Source organism: Vigna unguiculata, chromosome 11 (assembly GCF_037176805.1).
Source record: "Vigna unguiculata cultivar grain cowpea cultivar isolate G323 ecotype 2 chromosome 11, ASM3717680v1, whole genome shotgun sequence".
In the NCBI taxonomy this organism is placed as follows: Eukaryota; Viridiplantae; Streptophyta; class Magnoliopsida; order Fabales; family Fabaceae; genus Vigna; species Vigna unguiculata.
Window position 1 is genome coordinate 45,279,870 of NC_140802.1, and position 14,175 is coordinate 45,294,044.

General features: G+C 35.8%; 2 protein-coding genes across 2 annotated transcripts; both read left to right on the forward strand.

The window, feature by feature from the left end:
• The first annotated feature begins 660 nt into the window (after positions 1-660).
• LOC114168524 (photosystem II stability/assembly factor HCF136, chloroplastic-like) lies at positions 661-4,945 on the forward strand. The gene is made up of 9 exons (XM_028053377.2): positions 661-1,059; positions 1,155-1,390; positions 1,486-1,616; positions 1,889-2,021; positions 2,631-2,753; positions 3,379-3,453; positions 3,620-3,735; positions 4,250-4,333; positions 4,678-4,945. Exons 1-8 carry the CDS (start codon positions 759-761, stop codon positions 4,314-4,316), a joined length of 1,182 nt encoding a protein of 393 aa, XP_027909178.1. The 5' UTR covers positions 661-758; the 3' UTR covers positions 4,317-4,333; positions 4,678-4,945.
• Positions 4,946-10,554: 5,609 nt separating this feature from the next.
• On the forward strand, positions 10,555-13,538 carry PPAN (PETER PAN-like protein). Its single transcript, XM_028053150.2, has 7 exons — positions 10,555-10,660; positions 10,761-10,964; positions 11,334-11,564; positions 11,957-12,049; positions 12,132-12,319; positions 12,497-12,690; positions 13,209-13,538. Exons 1-7 carry the CDS (start codon positions 10,658-10,660, stop codon positions 13,325-13,327), a joined length of 1,032 nt encoding a protein of 343 aa, XP_027908951.2. The 5' UTR covers positions 10,555-10,657; the 3' UTR covers positions 13,328-13,538.
• Positions 13,539-14,175: the final 637 nt, after the last annotated feature.

The window sequence follows — 14,175 nt, forward strand, 5'->3', positions numbered from 1 at the left end:
TATTTCCAATGATTATTAATTAGAAAATAACCCAAATAATTTGTTGTCAGAGTATAAGTTATCTTTCAATTCCTTCTACAAATTAACAAAATTTCTCATTCATAACAGGTCAAATTTTGTAACCTTAGTAATTGAAGTAGTAATATTAAATAATCAATCTCAGGTTTCATAATTCAGAAATGGATATTGGAAAACAACCAAAAGATTATAAGGTAACAAAATTATATGTTGTAGCATGCAATATGGTATCTATTTTGTTTACTTTTTGTTTTTCTATTCTGATGCGGTGAATAGAAAAGAATGTAAAAAGTATTAGTTACGTACAAATGAGCCCGTGTAAGAATATTACTCAAAAATTTCTACTAAATTTCTACTAATATATTTGTTAGATCGAGGGAGTTTTACGAGAAAATATAATATCAATAGATCTGAATTTAATTATATAAAATATTAATATTATTTTTAACCTAAAATTTTAAGATAATGAATCTTTATTTTTGTACAATTCTATATTTTTTATTTCTAGTCTATACTTGAGATTCCTAACACTTATTTTATTTATCGTTTTAAGAGGAAAAAAAAATGTGGTAGAAAAATTAGTTCTGATGTAGAAGTGGTGGATAGAATAAATATAAAAGAAAAAAAGAAAGATTTGGAAATTGGAAGCATATGATCCACTGAGTGAAGGTGAAGTGGTTGAAATCACCCGCGAAGCCCGTTAGGATAAGGCAGAGAGAGAAAACACAGAGAACACGAAAATGGCCACTCTGCAATTCACCTTCACCGACTCAACCTCCTTGTTCAGGCCTTCTCTACATTCTTCGCGAACCTTCCCTCGGAATCGAAGCCTCGTTGTCAAAGCCTCTTCTTCTTCTTCCGACGACATTTCCCGGAGCAGGAGACGCTTCCTCGCCGAAACCGCCGCAATATCGGTTTCGCTTCCTCACTTTCCGGCGAGGGCCGAAGACACGCTTTCGGAGTGGGAGAGAGTGTACCTCCCTATCGACCCCGGCGTCGTGCTTCTCGACATCGCTTTTGTCCCCGACGACCCCAACCACGGTATTGTAAATTTGTGGTATTCTCTCGTGTCGACTTGGATGCTGTTGTTTTGGTTTGAATTGGAGTTGAATGAATGAACGGTGTTCGTATTTTAGGTTTTCTTCTCGGGACGAGGCAAACAATTCTGGAGACGAAGGACGGAGGAAACACTTGGGCTGCGCGTTCGATTCCCTCTGCCGAAGATGAAGATTTCAACTATCGCTTTAATTCTATCAGTTTCAAGGGGAAGGAAGGGTGGATAGTTGGAAAACCTGCGATTCTGTTGTACACTGCTGATGCTGGAGAAAGCTGGGAGAGGATACCTCTCAGTGCTGAACTTCCTGGGGATATGGTTGTTTATGCTTTGTTATTCATTCTAATAATAATATTTGTGTTTATTTCTGTGTTTGTGAAAATTGTGCTGAAATGTAATGGGGTGTATTGCAGGTGTACATAAAAGCGACTGGTGAGAAGAGTGCAGAGATGGTCACTGACGAAGGTGCAATATACGTTACTGCTAACAGGGGTTACAACTGGAGAGCTGCTGTTCAGGAAACTGTGTCGGCTACTCTTAACAGGTGAGTTTCCAATAATGCACAAGTGTCTATGTATGCATTGAACTGTCACGGATATGGTGTAGTGTCCTAATGCTACTCTTTCAAAATAGTAAGTGGAGTGTTAACAAAATTGAAATGTTTGAGTTTGGCTGTAGGGTGAGTGTTGATGGGTTTGTTTGTTGAAGAAGTTTGTCTTATTCGGCTTTGTGCTTCAAAAACTCATTGTTATGTGAATGTTGAACGTTTTCAATTTTATATGTCAAGGCATTTATCTATCTGTGTTGCTTCTTCAGAACAGTTTCTAGTGGTATTAGTGGTGCAAGCTATTACACTGGGACTTTCAATACTGTCAATCGCTCTCCAGATGGAAGGTATGTTGCAGTCTCAAGTCGGGGCAACTTCTACTTAACCTGGGAGCCTGGTCAGGTGAGGATTTTACTTCAGGATGACCTTTTTTTTGCCTTTGTTGTGTGTGGTAATTGTGCTATGCCTTTCCTAGAATTTGAGTTATGAGAAAATGTTCGCCTGAAATGAAATTGTCAATATGAAAATTCTGAAGTAGCAGCCATAAGCTGGTCAGGTGAAACAGATTACATCAGTTACTGAAGTAATGAAAATATTTTTCTCTGATGTTGGGTCTTCTTGGTTGTAAGGCCCAAAAAGTAAGCTAAAGTGATGTACAAAACTTTCCTTTTGGATTTGTCCTAGAATTTCTTTTCTTTGTTTTCATCCAGTTGATTCCATAGATAGAATATACCTCCGTGGAAAAATAGTTATTTAACAACAGACAAAATCAGAGGATTTTCTCTGTTTCTTCTTCACCAGCTTTTTTACTGTAAAAACTTTCTTCCTTTTTCAATGCTTAATGATTCTAAATTCTATGGTGGTGCATTAGCTCTTCCTTAGGATATATATATCTCAGATAGTGGATTGTATAGATGATTTCTTTTCTATTTAACCATGAGGTATCACATTGACTGGTGATTTGTCTTCTGCGTAGTAGGCAATAACTCTTTTATTTTATTTTATTTTCAGCCGTTCTGGCAGCCACATAATAGAGCAGTTGCCAGAAGAATACAGAACATGGGATGGAGAGCTGATGGTGGTCTTTGGCTTCTTGTTCGTGGAGGTGGTCTTTATCTCAGCAAGGGCACAGGGGTAAGTAGTTCTGAGAATTTCATTCCATGGTATGAATGTGAGATAAAAGTCTTCCATTTCAGTCCTTAATTGTGGATAATCTTTTAAATATTTTCCTAAGTCTTAAATTACTTTTAATTTTGTTACCCTTCCTCACTCGGACATTTCCATCTTTATGTTATACATTCATAGACTGGTTTTTTCTCCCTTCTCTCATTTATTAACAGGAAACTTCTGTTTTTGATCAAAGATCTTTCTTGCATTCAATTTCCTTTTGTTGTTGTCGTGTGACACTAAGTGCATGTTTGGAAATGGATTGATTTTGGAAAATAATGATTGCCCGGTACATGTTTTATCAAACTTATCTGTGTTCCCAATTCAACTAGCCCAAAATGTTTGAGTTGCATCTTGTTAAACTAGGGAGAAGTTGAAGAGGGTTATAGGAATGAAAGCTCTTTCTAACAAAGCACTCAAGTGCTTGAAACTTTTTTGTTTCTGTTGTTTTTGTACAAAATAGGATAGATTTCTAAACTGATGAGTTAAAATCTATTGATAAGAGATAATTGGCTCTGTTGCACTTTTTGCTTGCTGTAGATGTCTGCTTCATTTCTTTTCAAATATGAGCTAATATATATTATTGTTTCAGTTAACTGAAGAATTTGAGGAGGTTCCTGTTCAAAGCCGAGGTTTTGGCATTCTTGATGTTGGATATCGTTCAACGGTAAAGTGTTCCTTCATTCAAATAATTGCTTTATTAAGTAAGCAATTCTTGCGTGTAAACAATCTTGCGTGTAACAAGTATTGCAATATTCTTTTTAATTTTTAAACCAGAGAGCAATGAGGAAGCCATTCTTTTGTATATGTAATTTGCTAAATTATGTATACAGGATGAGGCTTGGGCAGCAGGAGGAAGTGGTATTCTTTTGAGAACTACTAATGGTGGCCAGTCATGGATCCGTGACAAAGCTGCTGACAACATTGCTGCAAATTTATACTCAGTGAAGTCAGTCTAACTATTACTGAGCCTCAAATTTATAATTATAGCGATTTATTTTCTACCCTTTAAAAACTAAAGTTTAATTGGGCAAGTTCCCTGTCTAACCACACCAGGCTCCACATGTTGCCTTTTTTTTTTATATTTATATTTGAGTAAATCACACTCATTTCCCCTATCTTTCTTCACTAATTTCTCCTAATTGTTTGAAAAGTGTTGTGTACCCTTATAAAGGGGTTGTTGTAAACGTAAAGAAAACAAATATATTATGCGAAATCTTAAAAAATATTAAGGGATTCCAATGTACTCTTTGTATTTTTTATTTGTCTTTATGATACTTTCCAATTTTATGATGGATGCAGTTGACTAGAAATAGAATGTTATCTTTTATGTTTTAAAAATAACGGAATGACAAATTTTCCCGGAAAGAGTATACAGGAGTTTTGGGAATTGGTTAATGCTATTTTGAAGGTTATAAAACTTCTGAAGTAAAATCTTATTGTATATGGTCTACTTGTTGCAGGTTCATTGATGACAAAAAAGGATTTGTATTGGGGAATGACGGAGTCTTGCTTCGCTACCTTGGATAGAGTTATAATTCAACATGGTAAGTAATGTTTTACTCCTGATTCTGGATGACATTAGCAGCATATCTTTGAACATCACCTGTAGTTTTTAGAAGCTGAAAATGCCAGAAGAGTATCTCCCTGTCTTTCTGGTTTACAATAAGATAGAAGTTGTAGAAGGAAAGAAAAAATAGAGGGGAGAAAAATATTGACTATTAACTAGACAAGACAAATTATGAAGTAAATCTGAAACTACCTTCAACAGTCAGGAACTTATTATCTGAAAGCTGGTTAGATGATTTTAAGTTGATCGTCCTTGGCTACATTAATTTTGCTAGGTTATCTGAATTGCGTGACTTTATGATTGAATTAAGTAATTTTGTAGGTTTGTTGCCTCGATTGCAATTTTGTAGCAGATTACATATCCATGATTAACATTCATTACTCTGGAGAGAGCTATGGGATCAAATCGACTCTTGCTGTTGTGCTAAACAAAAAATGTGAGGAAGTATAGGAACAAATTACTGTAAAGAGAGTTATGTTATGTCAATGTAAAATTGTAATGGCATGTTATTATCACATTAAAATTAAATTTTATAATGCATATATGTTGTACGGCAAAAGTAAAGTATTGCAAAAGCACTTCTTCGGCATCAGAGATCATCACACGATAGATTGTATCATTAGCTGTTATTTCAATAAGCATATTTGGATTCAGATGCATACTCTGAAAACCGACAAATTTATCAAACAGGCTTGATTTCTTTTTTTGAAATTAGTAGATTTAAAAAAAAATTATCCCTACAGTAATTCGTGCTTGAAGACACAACTTTACATTGAGAAAAAAAAAATATTTCAATGACTTTATCAAATCTACTTTAGAAGTCATTTCTTATTTTTATTAAAAATGCTAGTAAAGTTCTAAGTAAGTGAATGAATTGATTAAAAATTTGTTCAAAGCCGGTTAACGAAATTTGTTTAGAATGAATTTCTTAAGAAAATTATTTTTATAGTTTTCTTTCAAAATAGAGTGTAAAGTATTTGTCATTGTCTTTTCAAAAAGTTGTTTTTGATATGATATTATGTATTACTGAACTATGATCTTAAAAAGCGTCCATGAGCAGAAACATTGTGCATGCAACTACACATTTATTGTTCCTTAAATTAGTAACATGCAATGTTAAAATGTTGTCTTTAAATTAGTTTCGTGTGACTAGCTATTAGTGTCTGGAAAATTTTCCCCACTGATTTATTGTTTAGTTTTATTTATAATTAATTTACTGCATAAATACTTAATTTGAATGATTAAATGATTTGTCAAAGGAGGAGAGGTGGATATATGCAATTATTTTAGAAATTTAACATTTGTATAGTAGGATATTACTAAAACAAATCAAGATCAAATGATAAAAAGAAAGTTTAATTTAAACGTTCTTAACAGATCTCAAAAGAAAGTATAGTTCTGTTGTTGAAAACAACAAAATAATGACACAATTCATTTTATCATGTTGAAACGGATTAATCGTCGTAGTAAAGTAGTTAAAAATCTTGATTCATCCTATCCATGGACTTGACTAAATTAGTGTGGATTAATTTCTTGAATCAAAGATCTTCAAAAAAAAAAATGTGATCAAAATAAATGGTGCATATCATAATCATATCATCATACTCTAACGAATAACACCTCATAATTGGAGACCAAGATTTTAGAGTTGAAGTTAATCTTATATGTTTTTCAAGATGGTACGTTAGGGTTATATTCACAGTATTCCTTTTACTATTTCATGGCCTTGTATCCTAAACATTGTGTACACTCTATTTTTAATTTAACTACTACTATTGAGACAATGATCAAGAGTTTCTCATCACCATCCTTATCGTTGATGGTCATGCCACTCCTTCCCCTTTGCTCTCGCCTTCACACCTTACCACCTTCAGCACAATTCTAACACCTCCCACTCCACCAATTGTATGTCTTTTTTTGAACCCTAACCCTAACATTTTATCATTCTCTTATTTGTCTTTTACATTATTCTCATCTTTTTATACTCAATGTTTAATCACAATCATTTCACTTTTTTTTCTCTTTTTAAAAACTTATCTTCAATATTTACGCTTTTATTATTTTTGAAACTCGTTCTCCATTTTGACAACATAATTATTTTTGTCAAAGGTTAATACACACCAATTTAAGTTTGTCCTTTGGATTTTTTTTGTTGAAAATACACAATTTGTTTATGTTATTATTTATACACTTGTTATATTTAATTTAGAGAATAACATTATGCTTAATTTTTTTAATTGAAAGTATATAGATTGTTTATGTTATTGTTTATAGACTTATTATATTTAATTTAGTGAATAACATTATGTCTGATTTGTTGAAGAGGGAGCTTACGATTATAGTATTGTTGCTGAAAAGATTGGGTGTGACATTTTTACGCAATTAAAAAACAACTTTCCTATGTCGGTTAAGTTCAGTCCGGTCCAATTTAGTACGGTCCAGTTCGGTTCGGTCTAGTTCAGTTTGGTTCGGTTTAGCCCGATTCGGTTTGGTCCAAATCGGTTCGGTTTGGTCTGGCTCGGTCCAATTCGATTCGGTTTGGTCCAATTCGATTCGGTTCGGTTCGGTTTGGTTCGGTAGAATTCAGTTCGGTTCGACTCGGTCCGGTTCGGTCTGGTTTAGTTTGGTCCGGTTTGGTTCAGTCTGGTTCGGTTCGGTCCAGTTCGGTTCGATTCAGTTTGGTCAGGTCCGGTTCAGTCCAATCCGGTTTGGTCCGGTCCAATCCGGTTCAGTTCAGTTCGGTCCCGTTCGATTTGGTCCGGTTCAATTCGGTCTGGTTCGGTTCAGTCCGGTACAATTCAATCTGGTCTGATCCGGTTTGGTCCGATTCGGTCTGTTTCGGACTGGTTATGTTCGGTCCAATTCGATTCGGTTTGGTCCAATTCGATCGGTTTGGTTCGTTTCGGTTTGGTTCGGTCCGATTTAGTTTGGTCCGTTCCGGTTCGTCTGGTCCGGTCCAGTCTGGTTTGGTCCGGTCCGGTCAGGTCCTGTCTGGTTTGGTTTGGTTCGTTTTGGTTCGGTCCAGCATGGTCTGGTCTGGTCCGATTTGGTCTGGTGCGGTCCGGTCTGGTTTGGTTAGGTTGGGTTTGGTTCGATTCAGTTTGGTCCGGTCCGGTTCGGTTCAGTTCGGTTCGGTCCAGTTCAGGTCGGTTCAATTTGGTCCGGTTCGGTTTGATTCGATCTGGTTCGATTTGGTCCGGTCTAATTCGGTTTGGTTTGGTTTGGTTTGGTCTGTTCCGGTTCGGCCTGGTTCGGTCCGTTGCGGTCCGGTCCGATTTGGTTTGGTTCATTTTGGTTCGGTCCGATTTGGTCTGGTCCAGTCCGATTTGGTTCGGTCTGGTCTGATTTGCTTTGGTTCGATCCGGTTCGGTTCAGTTCGGTTCGGTCAAGTTTGGGTCGGTTCGGTTCGATTCGGTCCGGTTCGGTTTGATTTGATCCGGTTCAGTTCGGTCCGGTCTAATTTGGTTCGGTTCGGTTTGATTCGGTTCGGTTTGGTTTGGTCTGGTCCGTTCCGATTCGGCCTGGTCTGGTCCGTTATGGTCCGGTTTGATTTGGTTTGGTTCATTTTGGTTCGGTCCGGTTTGGTCTGGTCCAGTCTGGTTTGGTCCGGTTTTGTTTGGTTCACCTCGATCCGGTTCGGTTCGGGTAGGTTCGGTTTGGTTTGATTCGATCTGGTCCGGTTCGGTTTGATTCGGTCTGGTTTGGTTCGGTTCGGTTTGGTCCGATTCAGTTCCGTCCGATTCGGTTCGGCTGGTTCGGTTCAGTTCATTTTTGTTCGGTTCAGTCCGGTTTGGTTTAGTTCGGTTCGATTTTATTTAGTCTTGTCCGGTCTGGTTCGGTCTGATCCGGTCTGGTTTGGTTTGGTTTGGTCCAGTTTGGTTTAGTCCGATTTAGTGCAGTTCAGCTTAGTTCGATTTAGTCTGGTTCAATTCAGTCTGGTTCAGTTTGTTCCAGTCTGATTCATTTCAGTCCGGTGGAGTTTGGTTCGCTTTGGTCTGGTGCAGTTCGGTTCGATATGATCCAGTTCAGTTTTTTCGGCTTCGGTTCGGTTCAATGGGGTTTGGTTCAGTCTGCTCTGATTCGATTCAGTCCGATCAAGTTCGGTCTGATCTGATCTGGTTCAATGTAGTTCGGTTCGGTTCGGTCTGGTTTAGTTCAATCTAGTTTCTTCGGTTTGATTTCGTTCGGTTTTGTTTGTTCCGGTTCGATCCAATACGATTCAATTTAGTCCGGTTCAGTTCAGTCCAGTTCGATTTGATTCAGATCAAAATTATTCGGTTCGGTTTTGATCAGTCTGGTAGGGGTTGGTTTGGTCTGATTCAGTTCGGTTCAGTTCAATTCGGTCTGATCTGATTCGGTCAGGTTTGGTTTGTTCTAATTCAGTTTGGTTCGGTTCAGTCCGGTCTGATCTGATTTGGGCTGGTTTGGTTTGTTCTGATTCTGTTCGATTCGATTCAATCCGATCTGATCTGATTCGGTCCGGTTTGGTTCGGTCTACTTCGGTTCGGTCCGATTCGTTTCGATCTGGTTCGTCTCAGTTCGATTCGATCCAATTCCGTTTATTCTTGTCCGGTCTGGTTTGGTTCAGTTGGGTTCGGTCTGGTTGGGTTCGGTCCGGTTTGGTGTAGTTCAGCTCAGTTCGATTCAGTCTGGTTCGATTCAGTGCGATTCAATTTTGTCGAATTCTATTCAGTTCGATCTGGTCTTGTTTGGTTTGGTTCAGTCTGGTGAAGTTTGGTTCGATCTGATCCAGTTCAGTTCGGTCCATTTCGATTTGGTCCAGTCTGGTCCGGTTCAGTTGGGCTCAGTCTGGTTTAGTTTTGTCTGATTCGGTTTAATGCGGTTCGATTCGGTTCGGTTTGGTTCAGTCCGGTCTGGTCCTTTCCGATTTAGTCCAGTTCAGTTCAGTCCGATTCAGTTTGGTTTGGTTCAGTCTGATTTAGTTCGGTCTGGTCCGATCCGGTTCGGTCTGGTCCGGTTTGGTCCGGCTTGGTTCGGTCCATTTCGATTCGATCTGGTTCGGTTTGGTCCAGTTCAGTTTGATCCAGTTTGGTTCAGTCCGGTTCGGTTCAGTCCAGTTCAGTTTGGTCCAATTCGGTTCATTCTGGTTCGATTCGGTTCAGTCTGGTCTGGTTTGGTTCGGTCTGGTTCAGTTTGTTTCAGTTCGGTTCGGTTCGATTCCGTGAGGTTCAGTTTGGTTTGATTCAGTCTGATTCAGTTGAGTCATGTGCTGTTCAATCCGGTTTAGTTTGGTCTGGTCTGGTCCGATTTGGTTTGGTTTTGTTCGGTGCAATTCGATTCGATATGATCTAGTTCAGTTCGGTCTGATTCGGTCCAAATTTTAAAATAAATATGGACACGTTTGTTACAATAATTGTAATCAATAAAAAAGAAGAAATCTTGCACGAGGAAGAAATTGATGAGAAAGGTTTTTAGAAAGAAATTACACTTAAGTTATAATTAAATTTATTGAGTTAATTTTTCAAACTTTTTTTCCTGCACAAAAGTATAAGGTATTTTTTTAAAAGTGTGTTTACTTAAACATATTCTTATAAGTAAAAAATTGGATCAAACAAGACCAAACTTTGGTAAAAAGAAATTGTAGAAATATTTTGTTAAAAGATAATGTTTGAAATAATTTGAAAATTATTAATGTTGTGTATCTTAATGGTAGTGGACTCAAGACCCTTGAGTAAGGTCTTAAATTTTAATTTTGTGGATAGGATATTTAAGAAATGGTCCTCAATTTTTAAATAGAATCAATTTTCTTTAAGAAATATTAAAGTTTCAGTCTTTAATACGCTATTATATTTTATTTTTAATGTCTAATGATTTGTTATAAAATAAGTTTTTAACTTATTTACATCAATTTTACTATTCACTTACTATTATTTAAGTTAAAATATGAATAACAAGATCTAGAATATTAAAAACTTATACATAATAAATTATTTTTGTTAACTGTTTTAACAGTACACCCGATTCTATGATGAAAATATATAGAATATCAAATGATAAAAAAAATAATACTTTGATAGTTAGGCTAAAAATATTTTAAAGATAAATTAAAAAGAAAGTAACAAATACAATATAAATATTTTTTTGAAATTTAAATTTATTAAATACTAAAAAAATACATTTTAAATTAAGAACCTAATACCTATTCAAACTATTTATTTATTTTTTATCAATTTTAAGATATATTTCACCTTCGTCACTGTCTCCCATTTAGTTATATACTCTAAACCTTTGTGCAGCTCCTTCAGGCCTAAACCCTTTCGGCGGCACACAACCTTAAACAATGGTAATGTTTCTGTCTCTCTTTTTCTGCGTTTCTCTTTTCTCATTTCGATTATGGTTTTCCGTTATCGTAACTCATAGTATTCTCTGTTTGAATGGAACAGAGGAAGAATAAACATGGGTTTAGGAAACCCTTTGTGATGAAAAAGCTGAAGCAACCGGAAGAGCAACCCACCGTGGATCCTATTACGGGAAAGAAAATCCCCAAAAGTTTCGTCTTTTCACGAGGAAAGATACCGGCCTCTCTCAAACAGCTTCAGATGGACCTCAGAAAGTTGATGCTCCCATATACTGCTCTCAGCCTTAGGGTTAATTCAATATTCCCTTATTCTTCTTAACTTTCGTTGTTCATCTTTGACTTAACTGTGTAGAGATTGATGTAATCTTTTCAGGGCTGGATTCAAAATTGATTCTTGTTTTGTGTTCCTGCAACTAGAAATGTAGTAAAAATTATAATTTGTGAAAGGGTAAAACAAATTTTTCTGTGATTATATCCCCAGACATGGGGATTAATTGGCATAGGGTTAATTTCACTTTACAAGTAGTGTTGAGTTGGAGTCAATTTCAATATTTGAAAGGGAGAATTTTGTCTTTCATAGTGGTCTTACAAGGTTTTAGCGAAATTGTTTTGTGTGTCTTAAAGTTAAATGTATAAATTTTTGTCTTCTATGTTGCAGGAAAAGAAACGGAATAATTTGAGAGACTTTCTGAATGTTGCTGGACCAATGGGTGTCACGCATTTCTTTATATTGTCAAAAACTGCAAGTTCACCCTACTTGAGGGTTGCAACAACCCCTCAAGGGCCTACTCTTACGCTTAAGATACAAGAATATTCATTGGCTGCTGACATTGCGCGATCTCAATTGCATCCTAGATGCCCTAAGGATCTTTTCAAAAATTCTGCTTTGGTAAAGTATTCTTTGTACTCACTTTCTACTGAAGGGTTACAGATTCTTGAAAGTAAGGCATAATTGATAATTTTTTGTGATAATATTTATTCCTCAAATGCAATTCACCATGTTGTTATCACTAGTGATGTGATACGAAGAGATGATTTATTATGTTTTACTTTTAATCCTTATCAAGTTGAAGACTGATAAGATGGTCAAGAACTCTTAGTTTGTATGAAACTTTATTTTTTTTCTTATACATTCTTAACTGTTTGAGCTAGATGAAACTTTTTGCAACGGGTTGAAACTTTGGTTTTAAAAGATGTAACCAGTTACTTAGTAACTATTGATAGTTTAAGTTGTATATATTTGTTGTTTGTCTAACATTTATGTCTCTGTTTTCTTGTCAGATTGTGCTTTCAGGATTTGTGAGAGGAGAGTTACCTCTACAGCTTACAACTAACATGTTTCAGAATATTTTTCCAACAATTGATGTCAAAACTGTGAGTTTATATGCACACATCACATCTGACTTACTTCACACCCAAGTCCTTCATCTCTTACTGTGACGACTTTTTATTTCAGGTTAAGCTCTCCACTTGCCAAAGAATCCTGTTGCTTAATTATAACAAAGACACTAAGCTCATTGATTTTCGGCATTATTCCATTAGATTACAACCTGTAGGTGTTTCACGCAGATTAAGAAAACTTGTACAGACCCATCAGGTTCCTGATCTAAGGAATCTTCAAGACGTTAGTGATTTTGTCACAAAGTACGATACTTCCTTAATTAATCAAGTTTTCATTTTTTTTTTTACTTTTTGATTTTGAATGATGATCTGGAAGAAAACTTGTATGATATGATCCAATTGACCTTTGCATTCTGCTATCTGTACAAAATAATTAGCCAGGCTGTTTCCTCCTAATTCTTTAACTTTTTGATTTTTAAGGGCTGGCTATGGATCCGAAAGTGAAGCTGATGAGGAAGCAGCAACAATTACTTTGTCTAGTGATCTTGGTAGAGTTAATCGTGCTTCTACAAAAAGTGCTGTCAAATTGCAAGAGATTGGACCCAGGATGACTCTTCAACTAGTTAAAATTGAGAAGGGACTGTGTTCGGGTGAAATTCTCTTCAGTGAATATGGTATCTGATCCTACACTTCGACCTCAAGTAGATTCTTTTGTTATTACTAAAAATTCTATCGAAACACCAATTATATTAGCTGTCTAATATTCACCAAGAGTGTGGTGAATAGCAGTTCTTCATATCTTGATTTGAAAGTACCAAATCCAGAAGTACTTTTACTAAAAGCGTGGTGAATAGCAGTTCATTAGACATATTCCCTTGATGCTGATAGATGACATTGTCATTAAAGTTGTCATTTTTATTACTTTCTGGTATAATGGACATGGTGATCCTTCTGAAATCAATTGATTATGTCCTGTAGAGAAGTCTTTGCTTCTTGAGCAACTCTCATAAGTTAATTTTTTTCTTTTCCTCTTCTCCCTTGATCATTGCTTTTAGCCCCCTAGTCATTTTTCTTCTAATTTTGAAGTCTTCAATTGCCTGCATCATTTGTCTACGAACTTGTTCTTTGCACATGCTTCCCACATAACCCTTCTCGGTCTTTTCTAACTACTGTGCTTACTCTTCCTTATCAGGAAATACTGGAGGCAAAGGAAAAGGTGATAAAGAGATGGAGGGTGAAGAAGATGCAGAAGGCGACAAAGAAGGAGAACATGCAGAGGATAGTGAAGATGAAGATGAAGAACTTGATTAGTCGCATGTGGTATCAGATGGTGGTGTAACATTGAACTTGTGTTGTAGATCTTTAACACTCCAATAGATGCCACTGGAAAATTTTCACATCGAGTATTCTGGTGGTTGTGCAATACAATTCATATATTTCTGTCAAAATCCATAAATTTAGAGTAATCAAACGATGTTCGTTCGTTTTTACTATCATTTTATTTGTAACTTTACTTTCACCACTTGCTTCCTTTGAGGTTTCATTTTTTGCTTTTAAAATGTGTTTACATTGCTCTTAACCAGAATTTATAATGTGTTCACATGATTATTCTCTTCTGATGTTTTATAATGACTGACATTTTAATCAACTGAAACCTCCTAATCCGTAATATATGGAATCTAATCTGCTTAGATTAATTATTTCTTGAACACTTTCAATTGAAAAAATATATAAATTTTGTAAGTAAACTAATTCACAGCTTAAAAATGAAACTTCATTTTCTATAGAAACTGTGTAAGGGTTTCTATAAATCAATTTACAGAAGTAATTTTATTTGTTTATGAAGGTAATTGTTTTGGTTTATTTATAGAACATTCGTCTGTAATACAAATTCCAAAAGTTATTAGTGGCGAATAACATATATCACAGTGGGATCAAACACAATAGTATTGAGGTTGTGTAGAAGATCCACTCAACTGGAGAAATGAAAAAATGACCCTGAAAATTAATGTTATGTTAAAAAAAACGTAATTGCTTTTTGTTAATTAAATTGCTTTTGTTAAAAAAACATAAATTTAGAGTAATGAAATGCTGTTAAGAAAGATATTCCTATAGCCACTGAATGTTAAGCAATTATGAAGATGGTGTGAAGTTTGAGA

Coding starts and splice junctions, on each gene's coding strand:
- LOC114168524 (XM_028053377.2), top strand. CDS start 759: ATGGCCACTCTGCAATTCACCTTCACCGACTCAACCTCCTTGTTCAGG. Junction 2,754..3,378: donor ATCTCAGCAAGGGCACAGGG/GTAAGTAGTTCT, acceptor TTATTGTTTCAG/TTAACTGAAGAATTTGAGGA. Junction 3,454..3,619: donor ATGTTGGATATCGTTCAACG/GTAAAGTGTTCC, acceptor TTATGTATACAG/GATGAGGCTTGGGCAGCAGG.
- PPAN (XM_028053150.2), top strand. Junction 10,965..11,333: donor ATACTGCTCTCAGCCTTAGG/GTTAATTCAATA, acceptor TCTATGTTGCAG/GAAAAGAAACGGAATAATTT. Junction 12,050..12,131: donor CAACAATTGATGTCAAAACT/GTGAGTTTATAT, acceptor TTTTTATTTCAG/GTTAAGCTCTCCACTTGCCA.